Source organism: Callospermophilus lateralis, chromosome 3 (genome assembly GCF_048772815.1).
Source record: "Callospermophilus lateralis isolate mCalLat2 chromosome 3, mCalLat2.hap1, whole genome shotgun sequence".
Classification (NCBI taxonomy): domain Eukaryota; kingdom Metazoa; phylum Chordata; class Mammalia; order Rodentia; family Sciuridae; genus Callospermophilus; species Callospermophilus lateralis.
Genome location: NC_135307.1, coordinates 26666775 through 26681706, shown reverse-complemented (window position 1 = coordinate 26681706; position 14932 = coordinate 26666775). Strand labels below are relative to the sequence as shown.

General features: G+C 42.5%; 2 protein-coding genes across 3 annotated transcripts in view; one reads left to right on the top strand and one right to left on the bottom strand.

Moving 5' to 3' along the window:
- Vipas39 (VPS33B interacting protein, apical-basolateral polarity regulator, spe-39 homolog) overlaps positions 1-5944 on the bottom strand; it is a 30626-nt gene extending 24682 nt beyond the window's left edge. For both annotated transcript variants that reach the window (XM_076849795.1, XM_076849796.1), the window contains exons 1-3: positions 5840-5944; positions 3075-3167; positions 1642-1741 (exon numbers count right to left, since the gene is read on the bottom strand). In XM_076849795.1, the coding sequence (XP_076705910.1) occupies positions 1642-1741; positions 3075-3167 (193 nt within the window). In that variant the 5' untranslated portion in view covers positions 5840-5944. The remainder of the gene's footprint in view (positions 1-1641; positions 1742-3074; positions 3168-5839) is intronic.
- Positions 5945-6391: 447 nt separating this feature from the next.
- Ahsa1 (activator of HSP90 ATPase activity 1) lies at positions 6392-14505 on the top strand. Its single transcript, XM_076849794.2, has 9 exons — positions 6392-6604; positions 7865-8055; positions 10145-10227; positions 10633-10750; positions 11575-11663; positions 12984-13112; positions 13555-13656; positions 13946-13997; positions 14111-14505. Exons 1-9 carry the CDS (start codon positions 6525-6527, stop codon positions 14281-14283), a joined length of 1017 nt encoding a protein of 338 aa, XP_076705909.1. The 5' UTR covers positions 6392-6524; the 3' UTR covers positions 14284-14505.
- The last annotated feature ends 427 nt before the right edge of the window (positions 14506-14932 follow it).

Genomic DNA, 14932 nt, shown 5'->3' with positions numbered 1-14932 from the left:
CTTCTCATACTGATATGAAAACAATCTCTAAGCTATTATCACATAAAAAGAGTAAGGTTGGGCTAGTGAGTATAGCTTAGTGGTAGAGCATTTGTCTAGCATGCATAAGGCCCTGAGTTTGATCCCCAGCACTGCAAAAACAAAATAAAAAACAAAAAGAGTAAGATATTTAAAAATGCTACTGCTTGGATAAACAGAGGGGTAAAAATAAATACTCCTATAAGCATTTCCAAATATAAAAATAATCTTTAAATAGTTACAGAATAAGCAAGCAACACTGATTGTTTTCTGGAAGGCAGGGACAGAGAATGAAGACCATTCTTAACAATGTAGACGGGAAACTGTTAATGTATACCATTCTTTTTTTTTTTTTTTTTTTTTTACTTTTATGGTAGTCAGGTACAGTGGCACACTCCTATAATGTCACCTACTTCGGGAGCTAAAACAAGAGGATCCCAAGTCTGAGGCCAGCCTGGGCAACTTAGGAAGACCCTGTCTCAAAATAAAAAGGGTCAGTGATATAGCTCAGTGGTAAAGCATGCCTGGGTTCAATCCCCAGTATTGAAAGAAAAAAAAAAGTTACAGTATCCCCCTTTACTTATCTATCTATCTATCTATCTATCTATTTATTGTTTATGGATACTGGGAAATGAACTTGGGGCACTTTACCACTAAATCACATCCCCATCCCTTTCTATGTTACTCTTTAAAATTCTGAGACAGAGTCTTGCTAAGTTGCTTTGGGCCCCACTAAGTTGCTGAGGCTAGCTTTGAACTTGTAATCCTCCTGCCTCAGCATCCTGAGTGTCCAGGATTACAAGTATGTGCCCCTGTCACCCAGATATACCCTGTTTAAAAAACAACAACAACAACAAAAAAACTGTTGGTTAAAAATCAGATAGGCCAGGCACAGTGGTGCATACCTGTAATCCCAATGGCTTGGGACGCTGAGACAGGAGAATCGTGAGTTCAAAGCCAGCATCAGCAACTGTGAAGCACTAAGCAACTCACTGAGACCCTGTCTTTAAATAAAATCCAAAAATAGGGTTGGGGATGTGGCTCAATGGTTGAGTACCACTGAGTTCAATCCCCAGTTCCAAAAAAAAAAAAAAAAAAAATCATATGGACTCTGCCAAGGTGTTAAGTAGTATTATACAACAGCTAAGCAGTAAGACTTGGTGGCTAAGGAAGTTGGTTCCACCAATTAATTATGAATATTTAAGTTAAGAGTGGCCAAATGTGACTATATATTAGAATCACCTACAATATTGATTAAAAATTGTGACCCAGGAGCTGGGGATGTAGCTCAATGATAGAGCATAAGACCCTGAGTTCAATCCCTAGCACACACACCAAAAATAGTGATATTCCCTTTCCCCCAAAAAAACCTATAGAATCAGAATCTCTGGGGCAAAGCCTAGGAATCTGCAATTTTAACAAGCACCCCAGTAAGTCTGAAATAGCCATGTGGAAACTACTGCTCTATCTTTTCCTGATGTTAAGCTTTCCAAGTATGTTCATCTGATAACTGTCTAACCTCATTCCCTTTAGTGACCAGCATTAGGGAGAAAAACAAGTGGCAGCATCACTAATGACCAGAACTCAGAATGTCAGCACTCTCCGAGGGCCTCTTCTACTTACTTCCCACAGGCTCCCCACTCCAGCTGACTCGCTCCAGGTCGTCATCATCATCATCCACGAAATCTCGAAGGCTATTCACGGCCCTCTTTGATTCCTTTAACTACAGAAGGACATTAGATGGGACGATCGTCACTTCCCACTCCTCTCTGATAACTAGGAAGGCTGAACACATAAAACTTAAAGATGGCCAACAGTTTCACCGTCTGCAATCTAAAGTCTAGCATATAGAAAACAAATTATGTTCTAGCCAACACTGCAGTCCAGAGGCAGAAGAGTTAGGATGAATCACAGTTACTTTTGAGTCCTAATCAATTCTTGACAACTTTCAGTGTAAACTTGAGTGAATTTATTTACCTCTCCAAAACTGAGTTTGTTTCTCCATTTGTAAAAAAGACACAATAAAATGAATTTTCCAGTATAGGACATCTTTCAAGAATAAAGTAACCAGGTGCAAGTGGTGCACACCTGCAATCCCAGCTCCTCAGGAAGCTGTGGCACAAGGACAACTTGAACCCAGGAGTATGAGACCAACCTGAGAGATCCCATCTCAAAAACATTATAAGTAATATCATATGAATAAAAGACCTGAAGTTCTTGGGGAGGGGGGGAAAATGGAAAGGAATGAATCATCTCACGAAGGTAAAGTAAGTTGGGTGTGATAGGCACAGCTGTAATCCCAGTAGCCCAGAAGGATTACAAATTTGAGGCCATACTCGCCAACTTAGTGAGATAATGTCTCAAAACTTTAAAAGGGCTGGAGATGCAGCTCAGTGTTAGTACATACTTGGGTTCAATCCCTAGTAGAACAAAAAAAAAAAAAAAAAAAAAGAAAAGAAGAAGGGAAGAAAGTCAGTTTTTACAATCTTTCTTGAGAAGATTTCTCTAGGAAAGTCATTATAGTTTGAATCTTCAATGTCCCCCAACAGCCTTTGTGTTAAAGGCCTGGACCCCAGAGTATTACTACTGAGAGGTGGAAGAACCTTTGAGAGGTGGGAGAACCTTTGAGAGGTGGGATCTAGTGGGAGGTCCTTGGGTCACTGGGGTCATACTGTCCAATGAAATCATGGGACCCTACCCGTTCCTATTCCTCTCCTCACCCCCTGGCCATGAAGGAGTGGTTCTGCCCCACCACATGTCTGGGCCATGATGTGCTGCCTCATCACAGACACAGAGCAATGGAGCCAACCAATCATACTCTTTGAACCTCTAAAATTCAGAGTCAGAATGAACCTATTTCTTTATAAGTTGATTATTTATTTTGTTGTAGTGGGGAAAAAGTTGACAAACACAAAAGTTCTTTCTGAAAATCTGACCCCAAACATTTCTGAACTGAATGGACACATGGTCAAAAGCTGGGCTACCCAGGATGCAAGAGGAAGGAATAGTATCATGGAGGTGAATGCAACCTTCAGCAATTATTTGTGGAAACCTACCTGTGAGAGCTCATCGTCTTCATCATCAAAGGTGAAAGCCTTGAACTTGGAGCTGTTCCAATACTCTTCCTCATCACCTTTAGTCCGATTCATCTGGAGCAAGAAGACAGATGTATGTACCTTTCTGAATCCTTCCCAGAAAAGCTCCAAAAGGTTCACTTTATTCAAGATACTCTCTGAGGTGTTATAAGGGGCATAAAAATAGTTTAAGATAGTATCATCCTAAAAGACCACAAAAACCAGGCATGGTGGCGCATATCTGTAATTCCATGGCTTAGGAGGCTGAGGCAGGAGAATTGCGAGTTCAAGGACAGCCTCAGCAACTTTGAAAGGCCCTAAGCAACTCAGTGAAACTCTGTCTCAAAATTTTAAAAAAGGGTAGGGGTGTAGCTCAGTGGTTAAGTGCCTCTGGATTCAATCCCTGGTACAAAAAAAAAAAAAAATCCTACAACAGAACTGGGGAATTCAGCACAGCAATGTATACAGGACAAAGCATAAGGCAGGTAAATTCTACAAGAATTCATCACAAACTTTGCTGAAGACACAAAAATCAATGAAAGGACAAACAAAACATAGTAACTACATTCAACATAAATCTAGCAAGTGTCACTACTGAGGCACTGTTCTAGGCTCTACTGTGAATCAAAATGACAAGAATCTCCCTCTCACATGTGCTTTTTAAATGCTTGAAAGATGGTAAATCAACTTAAAAAAGCAGAGCTATCTTGCCTTCAAATCATGATTATTTTATTAACAACTTGGCCAAAATTCAGGAAACGAGAGCATGGCTAAGAAAAGAAAAGACATAAAGAATTGGTCAAAGGACCACAAGTCACTCTCATAACTATTCTAAAATTAGAGTTCATCCTGCAAAAACAAGTTTGTCCTAGAATTACAAACTAAACTATTAATGCCAACAGGATTACAGTGAAAACTATGCTTTAAACCAAGAACAAGAGACCAAAACTTTCACAGCAACAAAACTAACTCCAAAGGCTACACAGCATCAAATTCTAGAGGAAAAATTTGCTGTTCCTTTTATTTCAATAGCACCTTTCTCAATAAAAACCTTATAAACATTCATCACAGGGGCCCTCCTGAGGCTTCTGATGGTGCTTAACATACTATACTCTTACTGCTTGACTGTTTTCCACTCAGGGGATACAGGGATGTAAAAGATAACGGTAGTAACTTTCTACTCTCATCCCTTCTCAAGACAGATATCACAAATTGAATCCTACTGAACACAGAAGTGGCTTAAAAATCCTTTTTTTGGACTTAATTCTAGGGAGTCAAAACCCAATAAAAAAGATGGCAGACATAATGAAATCATCCATTATGGTAGTGCAAGTACAGGCGATATAGTCAGACAATCTTGAATTCAAATCTTAGTGTTTGATACTGAACAAACAAGGACAACGACTTCACTGTCAAGTCTTGCAGAAAAGACACTATATAAGATTGCAGTAATAACTAGGACTCAGAAAACCTTACAAAGTTATGTTTTCTTTATGTCTTGGTTTCCTCATTTGCAAGACAGACTTAACAGATGACCTACCTTATGGGCTTGCTTAAATCAATTAAAACATGTAAAGTGCTTAGCACCTGATAGAAAATTAATGCCCATCACTAACATTTATTAATTAATCACTATGGTACCTTGAGAAAAGACAGTAGAAATACTTGCAAGCACTCTAATATGAAAATTCATAAGTGGCCACAAGTTAAAAGTGTGTATAAGTCTCTGGCACATATCCATTTCATATAAAACACTCTGTCATTCATTTGATTCTCAGACCAATCCTGTAAAGTAGGCCTGGAAGATTCTTCAATTTCCCTGATGAGGAAAACAAGGCACAAAGGTATTAAGTTTCAAAGTAACTTTGATAATCACTCCTATTCCAAACTACAATCCAGGTTTTCTGGCTCCTAGACCATTCCCACCATTTTGTATGGTCCTTTTAATTATGGATTTTTCACTCCTAGGAAAACTAGGGCAGATCTTCACGATGGTAAATATTTACAGATAAACACAGAATGTGTCTTTAAAAAACCCCACACTCTACCAAAAGATTTCTGGAATTTTTTAACCAAACAATGACAGAAGATATCTAGCACCAATTTGTACTTCTAATATCAAAGAAGAAGCTAGAATTACGTGGAAAGAGATAATGATGTGACAGCTCTAGAAGTTACAAAGCAATTAGGAACAATTTAAACAGTAACTTAAAAAGGTGCTTTAACGTGACTGAAAATATTTCAGCGGCTTGTCCCTTTCGTCAGCTGTATACTGACAGCCCACAAGGCAGGTGATAGCTCCGAAGGAGAACAGGAAAGTGACGTAGGAAAACAGAGGATCGGTTAAAAACAAAACACAACCACGACGTTCTCCATCTAAGCACACTTTAAAAAACCAGCTACTGAGAAGCAGCCTCGGTTTCCAGGTGCGGTTTGTGAACTGAGAGAACGTGGGATGTCTCTACAGACGGACGTCCAGGAAAACACGGCTCTACGGCAATTGCCAGTGCTCGGCGGATCCCTAGCACTGTAAATGCTCGTTGGGAACCAAATGTCAGATTTTGAAGTCAATGTTGGGGCTCACTGGAGACCCAACCCCAAGCACACTCCGGCTCCCAAGGGTAGCCCAAACTAGAATCAGGCAAGCGTGGGGATGTAAGGACGCTTCAGAGAAGGGGGAAATATTATGTTGCGAAGAGAGTGGACTCGGCCGGATACGCGGCACAAGGGGCTTGGGACACCCTCACCTCTTCCACACCGAGCCCTCCCTCTCAGGACAACGCCAGCCTCGGCCACCGGACCAGCCTTTCTAGTCAGAGCGGTGCGGCCCAGAGAACGGGCGGAAGGGTTCAGTCTCAGGGAAGTCTTGGGTTAAGAATCTTCTCGCAACGCATCCTGGGAGTTGTAGTTCCTTGGCTTCGGCGACCAGACGCTGTCCCGACGCGCTGCGGGGCTTCTTGACTACTGTCCCAGGAGCCCCCGCGTGCCATGCTGGGTCATTTCCTTTACTTTCACCCGACCTTCCGCGGTTATCCAAAGGGTCACTTAACAAGACTACAACTCCCATGAAGCTCAGCAAGACGGATTTAGGGAGTAAATAAACAATGAGTCCTATTCTTTGTGTTCTTACAGGTGAACAATGGTAATGTGAGGGGCTGGATTTCGGGCCCCTTCGGGGATAACCAGAATTCTAGGGAAAGCGGAACCTACTCTACTCGACGGGCCGGCAAGTTTAAACGGAAGTAGCTGGTGGGAGTGGGGAGGAGCCGGAAGTTGAGGCGGGGAGGGGGTGGGGTGGAGGGAAAAGCAAGCCAGGAGGTGCTGCGACCGCTTCTAGTAGTTTCCAGGCGCTGCCGGGCGGCTGGGACCAAGCGGTCCTGAGGCTGTGGCTGCGGCTGCTTGGGAGCTGGTGGGGGCGCGACAGGAAAGCCGATGGCCAAGTGGGGTGAGGGCGACCCACGCTGGATCGTGGAGGAGCGGGCAGACGCCACCAACGTCAACAACTGGCACTGGTGAGGGTTAGCGAGGCAGGCCGCAGGAGCACTGCGACCAGGCTGGGGATTTGGGGTTCTTTGAACCTCGGCTGGGGCCCAGGCAGGCCTGTCCTGGGCTGGGGGTGGGTGCTTCACATGGCAGGCGTTCGCGCAATCCCGGGCCATACCATGCCTGGCCTCTGTCTCTGTTTTGGGCAAAGGGTTCGGCGCTGGCCGCTGCGTCCCCGAGGAGGAATTTCATACAGAACAGAACGCCCAAGTTGCTGCATCCAGCCTCATCAGGGAAATGCGTTCTACACGTGGCCAGAGAAGTCAGGGAGACTCCAGCTCCCTTGGGCTGTGTTGGGAGATTGCTGTGGAATTGTGGGGCCCAGGGCGCTGTAATTCCTATTTTACCGCTTGCGGTGAAATTACAGTCAGTCGTAGGGGTCTGCCGCCTCAGTTCGGAGGGAAAAGGTCCGCAGGTGCGCAGAGCGCCGGGATGCTGCAGCCTCTCACCCGGAACTGCTAAGTTGGTTGTGTTGTAACTCCAGGTTGCCGCGCGATCTTGGGTTTTATAGCCTGACTGTTCTTAGAAGATTGCCCTCCTTCATGAAATCTTCCAGAAGTAATGTTTATTTATCTTTGAACTCTATTGACCTTTGTTCATAATGTCTACTGTGCTTTTACTCTGTTGCAGCTATTCTCGCTATTAAGTTAATGTGAAGGAAAGAAGAGTGACTTTTCTCTATCTCACCCATCTATCTCTTTTTTTTGCCGTACACGAAGTACTTGACCCGATTTTTGTCATGTTGTTTTTGAAATCTGGACTTCAGTTTTTATGGCCACGTAGGGAACCTAGAATGTGTAAGACGTTTATAATAGCACAGCCTAAATCTGATAAGTCAGAACTCTGTGCTACTGAAATCACAGTTTGCTCTTTACTGGGCCTTTTAATTAAAAACTGTGTTCTGTGGTCCTGACCTCGGCAGCATGTGCAGTTTTCCTTTTGGTCAGATGGGGGCGCCACGTTAAAAAGTCAAGCATCATGCGAGAACTTTCTAGTTAGTTTGTGCCATTCTGTACAGTACTTGTCTTCGTTGATAATATGGCACTTAATGTTTTCCTAATAGTGACATGTTTATGGACATGCTGGAGTGGGACTGAGAGTTTTTGTGGGTTTGGTTGGTTTTGTTTTCTCCAAACTATTGGTCAGACCTTTAACCTTGCATTCTCTTACATAGAGCAGTGTGTCCTCAATTTGACTGCTGGTCCATAGCTTTGTGGGGTTTTTTGCAGGACAGAGAGGGATGCTTCAAATTGGTCCACAGAAAAGCTGAAAACACTGTTCCTGGCAGTAAAGGTGCAAAATGAGGAAGGCAAGTGTGAGGTGACAGAAGTGAGTAAGCTTGATGGAGAGGCATCCATTAACAACCGAAAAGGCAAACTTATCTTCTTTTATGAATGGAACATCAAACTAAACTGGACAGGTAAGTATTTGCTGGGCTGTCAAAAGATTAACTGCATTTCCATTGACCATGCTAGAGAGCTGGAGAAAACAGTTTTTGAGCAATTAGGAACTCTTGAAGGGACAAGTCAACGTTGCTTTTGAGTACATCAGTATTAGGTGCTGAAATTGCTCTGCCACTTGGGATTCTAAATAGAATCCCTTACTCTCTGGGTTTCCTGAGTTCCACTAGTGAAGTGGCTAGGCACTGCATCCTTGGGCCTTGAGTTGGGATACATAATGTCCTGTTTCCTCAGGCTGGCAACCTTTGTCTTGTGAAAAGAGGAGGGAGTTTTGTTGTTGTTGTTGTTGTTGTTGTTGCTTTTTGATTTTTGTTTTGTAGCAGGGCTTGAACCCAGAGGTACTTTGTCACTGAACCAGCCCTTTGTATTTTGAGACAAGGTCTCCTAAGTTAGTTAGGGCCTTGGTAAGTTGCTGGGGCTGGCTCTGAATTTGCCATCCTCCTGCCTTAGCCTCCCAAGACATGTGCTACCATGCCCAGCTTTTGTATATATTTTTTTTAGTTGTAGATGGACACGATGCCTTTATTTTGTTTATTTTTATGTGGTGCTGAGGATCAATCCCAGTGCCTCACACATGTGAGGCAAGTGCCCCACCACTGAGCCACAACCTCAGCCCCATGCCCAGCTTTTAAAAATAACAGTCTGCCCCCCACCCAACTGTTCCCCAGTGCTAGGGATTGAACCCTGGGCCTTGGACTTGCTAGATAAGCTAGACTGAGCTGTAGCGTCTGCCATTTCTCTTTGCAATGTGAATCTTCAGTAGACCACTGTGTTGATGAAACTTATTTATGACTAATTTGGAGTTATATTATCTGTCTTCTTATTTAAAATATCCCTTCTGTGGCAATGTTAGGAAAGAATTAGGTGTTGTGCATGTACCACATGGATGGTCCTAACAATTCAAAGGCTGAATTTTAAAATGCATAAAGCTGAGCTTGGGGTGTGGCCCTGTGGTAGGGTGCTTGCCTAGCGTGTTCAGTCCCCAACACTGTAAAAACAAACAACCCCATAAGCTAAAGAAGTATGAGATAGCCACTCTGTCTGGGATAAAGCATGAATAAATTTGCACTTCGAATTTTTCCTCAAGTGAATGGAAATAATAAGAGAGTGAAAATATATAACTATGTTCATGATTTTGGTTTTTAAACTATATCTAAACTCTGGAAGGTACCTCATATTTTGCCCTGTCCTCTTTTTATAGTTTGAGAAACGGAAGCCTCAGAGAGGTGAAGGTAAATGTTGGTTAACTTTGGAAGTCAGTTTTGCTGTAGTTCAACATGTGTTTTTAAAAGTTGATGCACTGTGCAAAAATTGTTCGATAAAAACCAAGTTTAAAAGGAAGATGAGACTAGGGACACCATACCCCATAACTATCAGTAACACAGTTTTACGTGTTAAATAAGAATATGTAAATTCAATAAGAAATATGGTGTTTCACCTTGAAAAAACCTGAAGTTTCCTTGTGGTATTGGAAATCAGAAAGGTTGAGCTGAGGGCTATTGTGAAGTGGTGGAGGGACGGTCATGAAATCAGAAGGAATGTTCCAACACAAGCTGTGTATGGTTGTAGCTTATAGCATGCAGTAAACTCAGGTCATGGGTAGGTAGATCTTTGAGATGTGTGTTTTATGTATTTGTGTGCTGCTTGATTCATTCAGCTTTGTGTAGTGCTCTGTGTTTGCCTAGTATTGCTTTTGTATGAAATCACATAGAAGCAAATATGAAATTCTCATGATCAAATTGTTCTCTATATACCTATCACATTGGAATAACATTATCTTTTCAAAGCAAATGTTCTAACAAAACTGACTGAATTGGCTCTTGACCCAAGTTCTCCCTGGTAAAATTCATGCTAGTGCTCAATCTGTGTAGCTCTTGGTTCCACACTGTAATAACACAGTTGGCCTCCAATAATCAGGTGAGGAAAAACTTTGGAATAGGGGTTGTGGATTGTATCTGGCATTCTCTCAGAATAAACAGTTCAGCTATCTAGAACATTTAGAACAGAGACCTCTTCTACGAAGCAAACTAATGACATTGCTTTTGACAGGTACTTCCAAGTCAGGAGTTCAGTTCAAGGGACATGTGGAGATCCCCAATTTGTCAGATGAAAACAGCGTGGACGAAGTGGAGGTTTGTGCTTGCTGACTCTTTATCAGAGTCCTCCTTTTCCTCTTATTCTCAGATGAGAAAAATGACCTGTCATTCAAGATTAGTAGCCCATACTTCGTCCAAACATTCAGAACTGCAGTCTGCAGATGATTTTCTAGGTATATGATGCCATTGGATGCTTCCAGAGCAACATGCACTTATTTAATTTCTTTTTTTTTTTTAGCTAGTGAAATGGATTCTAATACTGGCCACCTTTGCCTTAGCAGAAGGACTTGAGAAGGAACACTAATAGGGATTGTATGAATGCTCCAAGCCTGCACATTTCCTTTGGAAATGGTCAGCAGTTATCTGATTGCTCAGTACCCACGTTCCATGATGTGGGTGTCCCTCAAGTTATTTACCACTTACTTCTGATCTTTCACCCAGATCAGTGTGAGCCTTGCCAAAGATGAGCCTGACACAAATCTCATGGCCTTAATGAAAGAAGAAGGGGTGAAACTTCTAAGAGAAGCAATGGGAATTTACATCAGCACCCTCAAAACAGGTATCCCTTGAGCAATTATGTGTGCCTTGAGGAGGCAGTCTTCCCTTTGTCACTGAAGGACCTGACTGTCCTGTTTTTGGCAAATGAGTCAAGATTTGGGAGGAGTGGGCTTATTTTCATCTCCAATCTGTAAGTTCTGAGTAAGAGAAAGCTGTAGAACTTCATTGTCTAATATGTAAGCTATTAAACTCTTGAACTATGGCTAGTCCAAATTGAGATGTGCTGTGCATTTAAAATACTGAATTTTGAAGACTTGGTACCCCCAACTCCAAATGTAAAATATCTCTAATATTTTAACATTGGTAACATGTTGAATGTAAGTTTGACTACATTATTTTAAACACACTAGTAAAATTTACTTATTTCATTACTTTTCAATGTAGTTACTAGGAAATTTTAATTACATTTGAGTCTCATATTTCAATTGCCAGCACTTATGTAAGGGTTGACATCCCCTGGACTGTTTTTGACACACATTTTCCAGGGATGTTTAGAAGGATAGAACAGAGGTCAGCTCAGCTTTTCCCCTGGAATTTCATTTCTGCCAGTGTGTACTGATCTTGGTGCTGAAGTACATATAATAACCAACAAAAGAAGCAGCATGACAGTGGAGTAAAGGGACTAAACATGCTAAGTGCTACTCCATTTACTGGATACCTTGGTTAATAGACCTCACATGCATTTAACAAGTTGTAATGCTTAAAGACTTCCTCTTCTATTGACTACCTCATTCTTGCTTAAAATGGCTGTGTTTTGTCAGATTGTAACAAAGCCACCCATCTCAGCTACTATGACTTCAATGAGCTGGGATTTTGTCTTTTCAGAGTTCACCCAGGGCATGATCTTGCCAACAGTGAATGGAGAGTCAGTAGACCCAACAGCACAGCCAGCACCGAAAACAGAGGAGCGCAAGGTAAACAGTATTCCCAGGTGATGTGGGGAGGGTGTATTCAAAGACTGTTGAAACTGCTTTTCTCATTTCACATCAGTTTTTTCTGACCTTAACCTTGAAGCCAGAGCAGCCTATGATCTGCTCTTTTTGCTTTTTAGAGGGTCCACAATATGTAGTTATCAGTGTATATTTAACCTCCTTTTTTTTTTTTTTTTTTTTAATGCATTTATAGTAGACCCCTAGAACTCAAAGGGAAGCCATCTGGGATTCAAAGCGTGATTTTCGATTGAACTTAACGCCATTTAGGAGTTAAAAGTCTTTTGTGGTGTTTCTGACGCGGGTATTGGTATTTCATACTTAGATATTAAAGATCTCATCTCATACACTAACTTCACCCATCAATAAATTCTACCTCATCCCATTTGTAGTGTGAGCAAATATTTTATCTAGAGATATAGCGTTTGTGTGGTTCAAGCTCTGTTTGGTTTGGAGCCCTGGTATATTTGTCAACACAGTGAAGAATATTCTGGAGATGGGGAGGAGATGCTTCCTCCTTTGGTGGGGGGCAGGATACCAGGGATCAACCCAGTGTCTTGCATATACTAGGAAAACACTCCATTACTGAGCTTGTACTCATAGCTGTTCCTTCAGCTACTTGGATGTTCTGCCTGAAAGTCATGCTAAGCTCCTCAGAAGTGCCTAAGGAAGCTGGGTATGGTGGACACACCTGTAACCTCAGCTACTTGGGAGGCCAAGGCAATGAAGATCATAAGTTCAAGGCCAGCCTGGGCAACTTTGTGTCTGTCTTAAAAATTTCAAAAAGTTGGGGATGTAGCTCAGTGATAGAGTGCTTGCCTTGCATGAGCAGGGCTCTGAGTTGGACCCTAGTACCACACACAATAAAAGTGTCTTAACAGTGGTCTTGTCCTTGGCTGATGGGTTTTTGATTTTTTTGTTTTTTTTTTTTTTTGTTTTGTTTTTTTTAACATTTTTAGTTGTCAATGGGCACAGTACCTTTATTTTTTTATGTGGTGTTGAGGTTCAAACCCAGTGCCTCACATGTGCTAGGCAAGCACACTACCACTGAGCTACAACCCCAACTCTGGCTGATGGGTTTTTAAATGAGTACCAGGGTAGTTCTAAAGTGTCAGTGGAAATTGAGAATGTTTCCAGAAGAATCCTCATGACTGAAATATCTGTACACACAAATTCCCTTCAAACGCCTTGAGTAATTATCTTTAGAGATGACAATTTTTATGAGAATTCATGGGAAGTCTGTTTTGCAGCCATATTGAGGTTTTATCACTCCTAAACAGACCCTTTCCACTTTCACTTTCACAGACTAAGTCTGCTCCTCAAAAAACCCAGGCCAAACCTGTTGGTGTCAAAATCCCCACTTGTAAGATCACCCTTAGAGAAACCTTCTTGACATCACCAGAAGAACTCTATAGAGTGTTTACCACCCAAGAGGTAAGTATAATATTGTCCGTCAGGCCTCATGCGGTCTGCCCTCCCAGGTAACTTGGGTTGTGGTTGCGCCAACTTAGCATGCAGGGGCAGTACCCATGGCTTGAACCATGAGGCTTCCCTGAGGCAAATAGAAGCAAAGGGAAAATCACTTGTTCAGCCACGTATCAAAACAGACTTTCCCATCCTCTCTTTTTTTTTCTATTTGTACTAGTTTGGGGTCAAGTTAAATGGGAACCAGTCTTTTTAGAAAAGTGAATGGGCCTAAAGGAGTGGCATCATGGAAGAGAATAGAGAGACCTGGGACCTGCTCACTGGGCAGAGTGGCATCTTTGGAAAGGAGAGTTGAGACATGCCAGTTTCAGCTAGCATCTGTTCCTGGGTCCCGATGAGAGCCATGCATCTTCTCCCTGCCTCTTTTTTTTTTTTTTTTTTTTTTTAATAGCTGGTTCAGGCCTTTACCCATGCTCCCGCAATGTTAGAAGCAGACAAAGGTGGGAAGTTTCACATGGTAGATGGCAACGTCTCTGGGGAGTTTACTGATCTGGTGAGTACCTGCTGGCCCAAGACCCAAGTTCTAGCCTTTGTCTGGTCAGATGAGAGACAAACTTTCATTTTTTTCCTCAGCTTGTGGTAGGTAAAATTTAAGGCTTTAAAACTTTTTGGTTAATAAAAACATTTTGTTTTATTTTTTAAAAGAATGCTGCAGTTTGAATTCTCTTAAAAGTAATATAATTTCACAGATAATAGACTCCTACAGAGACAGACGGCTAACCTTAGCCAGGATTGGGTCCATTATAGTCTGAACTATAGACCGGGCTTTTTGATTATTTTAGGTTCCTGAGAAACATATTGCAATGAAGTGGAGGTTTAAATCATGGCCAGAGGGTAAGTAAGCATTGTTTGTGTTTTGCCGTCATCCCCAGAACGTTTTCTTGTCCCCCTAGTCTTAAACCTTTGTGGAAATGCTGGGTCTGAAACCTCCCTCTGCCTTTTCCCAGGACACTTTGCCACCATCACGTTGACCTTCACTGACAAGAGTGGAGAGACTGAGCTGTGCATGGAAGGCCGAGGCATCCCTGCCCCTGAGGAAGAGCGGACACGGCAGGGTTGGCAGCGGTACTACTTTGAAGGCATCAAACAGACCTTTGGCTATGGCGCACGCTTGTTTTAGGGCCAGTAGCAGGGGGCTCCAGCCCCCCTGACACTTCAGTCCAGGCTCTCCTGGCTGGGGCTCTTGACTCACAGGATTGTACCATCCCAACCACCAACTTGGGGTCGGGGTCCCTCCTTTCCACAAATACCTTGGGTTTGTGCATGTTTTCTGCTGGGTGGGATCAGAGGGTGATTTCTCTTTTATGTGTACATATGCTAAATAAACATAATTTTAAAAACATTTGCGTCTGAAACCTGTGTGACGAGGTGGCTGTATTGGGTTCCCTTAAAGGTTTTGAATTAGGAAAAAAGAACAGGCGAGGCTTGAAGGCCTCAGCTCTGTTCTAGAGAAGTTTATATAATTAAAAGGCACCAAGGGAGCTGCCTCTCACTCAGGCATTCCTAAGCTGGTCTCCTTTTAGATGACACCTTTTTTATCAGCACAGAGGGACATCTGGAAAAAGCAGTGCTAGCAAACTCCCTGCTGCCATTGCTGGTGGAGATGGCACCCTGGGCTCTACTCTTCGTGTCTCTCTCTCCCTCTTGCATAGAAAGGTGACCATCAGGTGCTGGTTTGAAGTGAAAAAAGATGGAGTTTGCCAGTCTGTGGCAGCTTCTACTAATGGAACAGTCAGTATACCAAAACAGCTGACACTGAATTGTTTTGA

Coding starts and splice junctions, on each gene's coding strand:
- Ahsa1 (XM_076849794.2), top strand. CDS start 6,525: ATGGCCAAGTGGGGTGAGGGCGACCCACGCTGGATCGTGGAGGAGCGG. Junction 8,056..10,144: donor CATCAAACTAAACTGGACAG/GTAAGTATTTGC, acceptor TGCTTTTGACAG/GTACTTCCAAGTCAGGAGTT. Junction 13,113..13,554: donor GAGTGTTTACCACCCAAGAG/GTAAGTATAATA, acceptor TTTTTTTAATAG/CTGGTTCAGGCCTTTACCCA.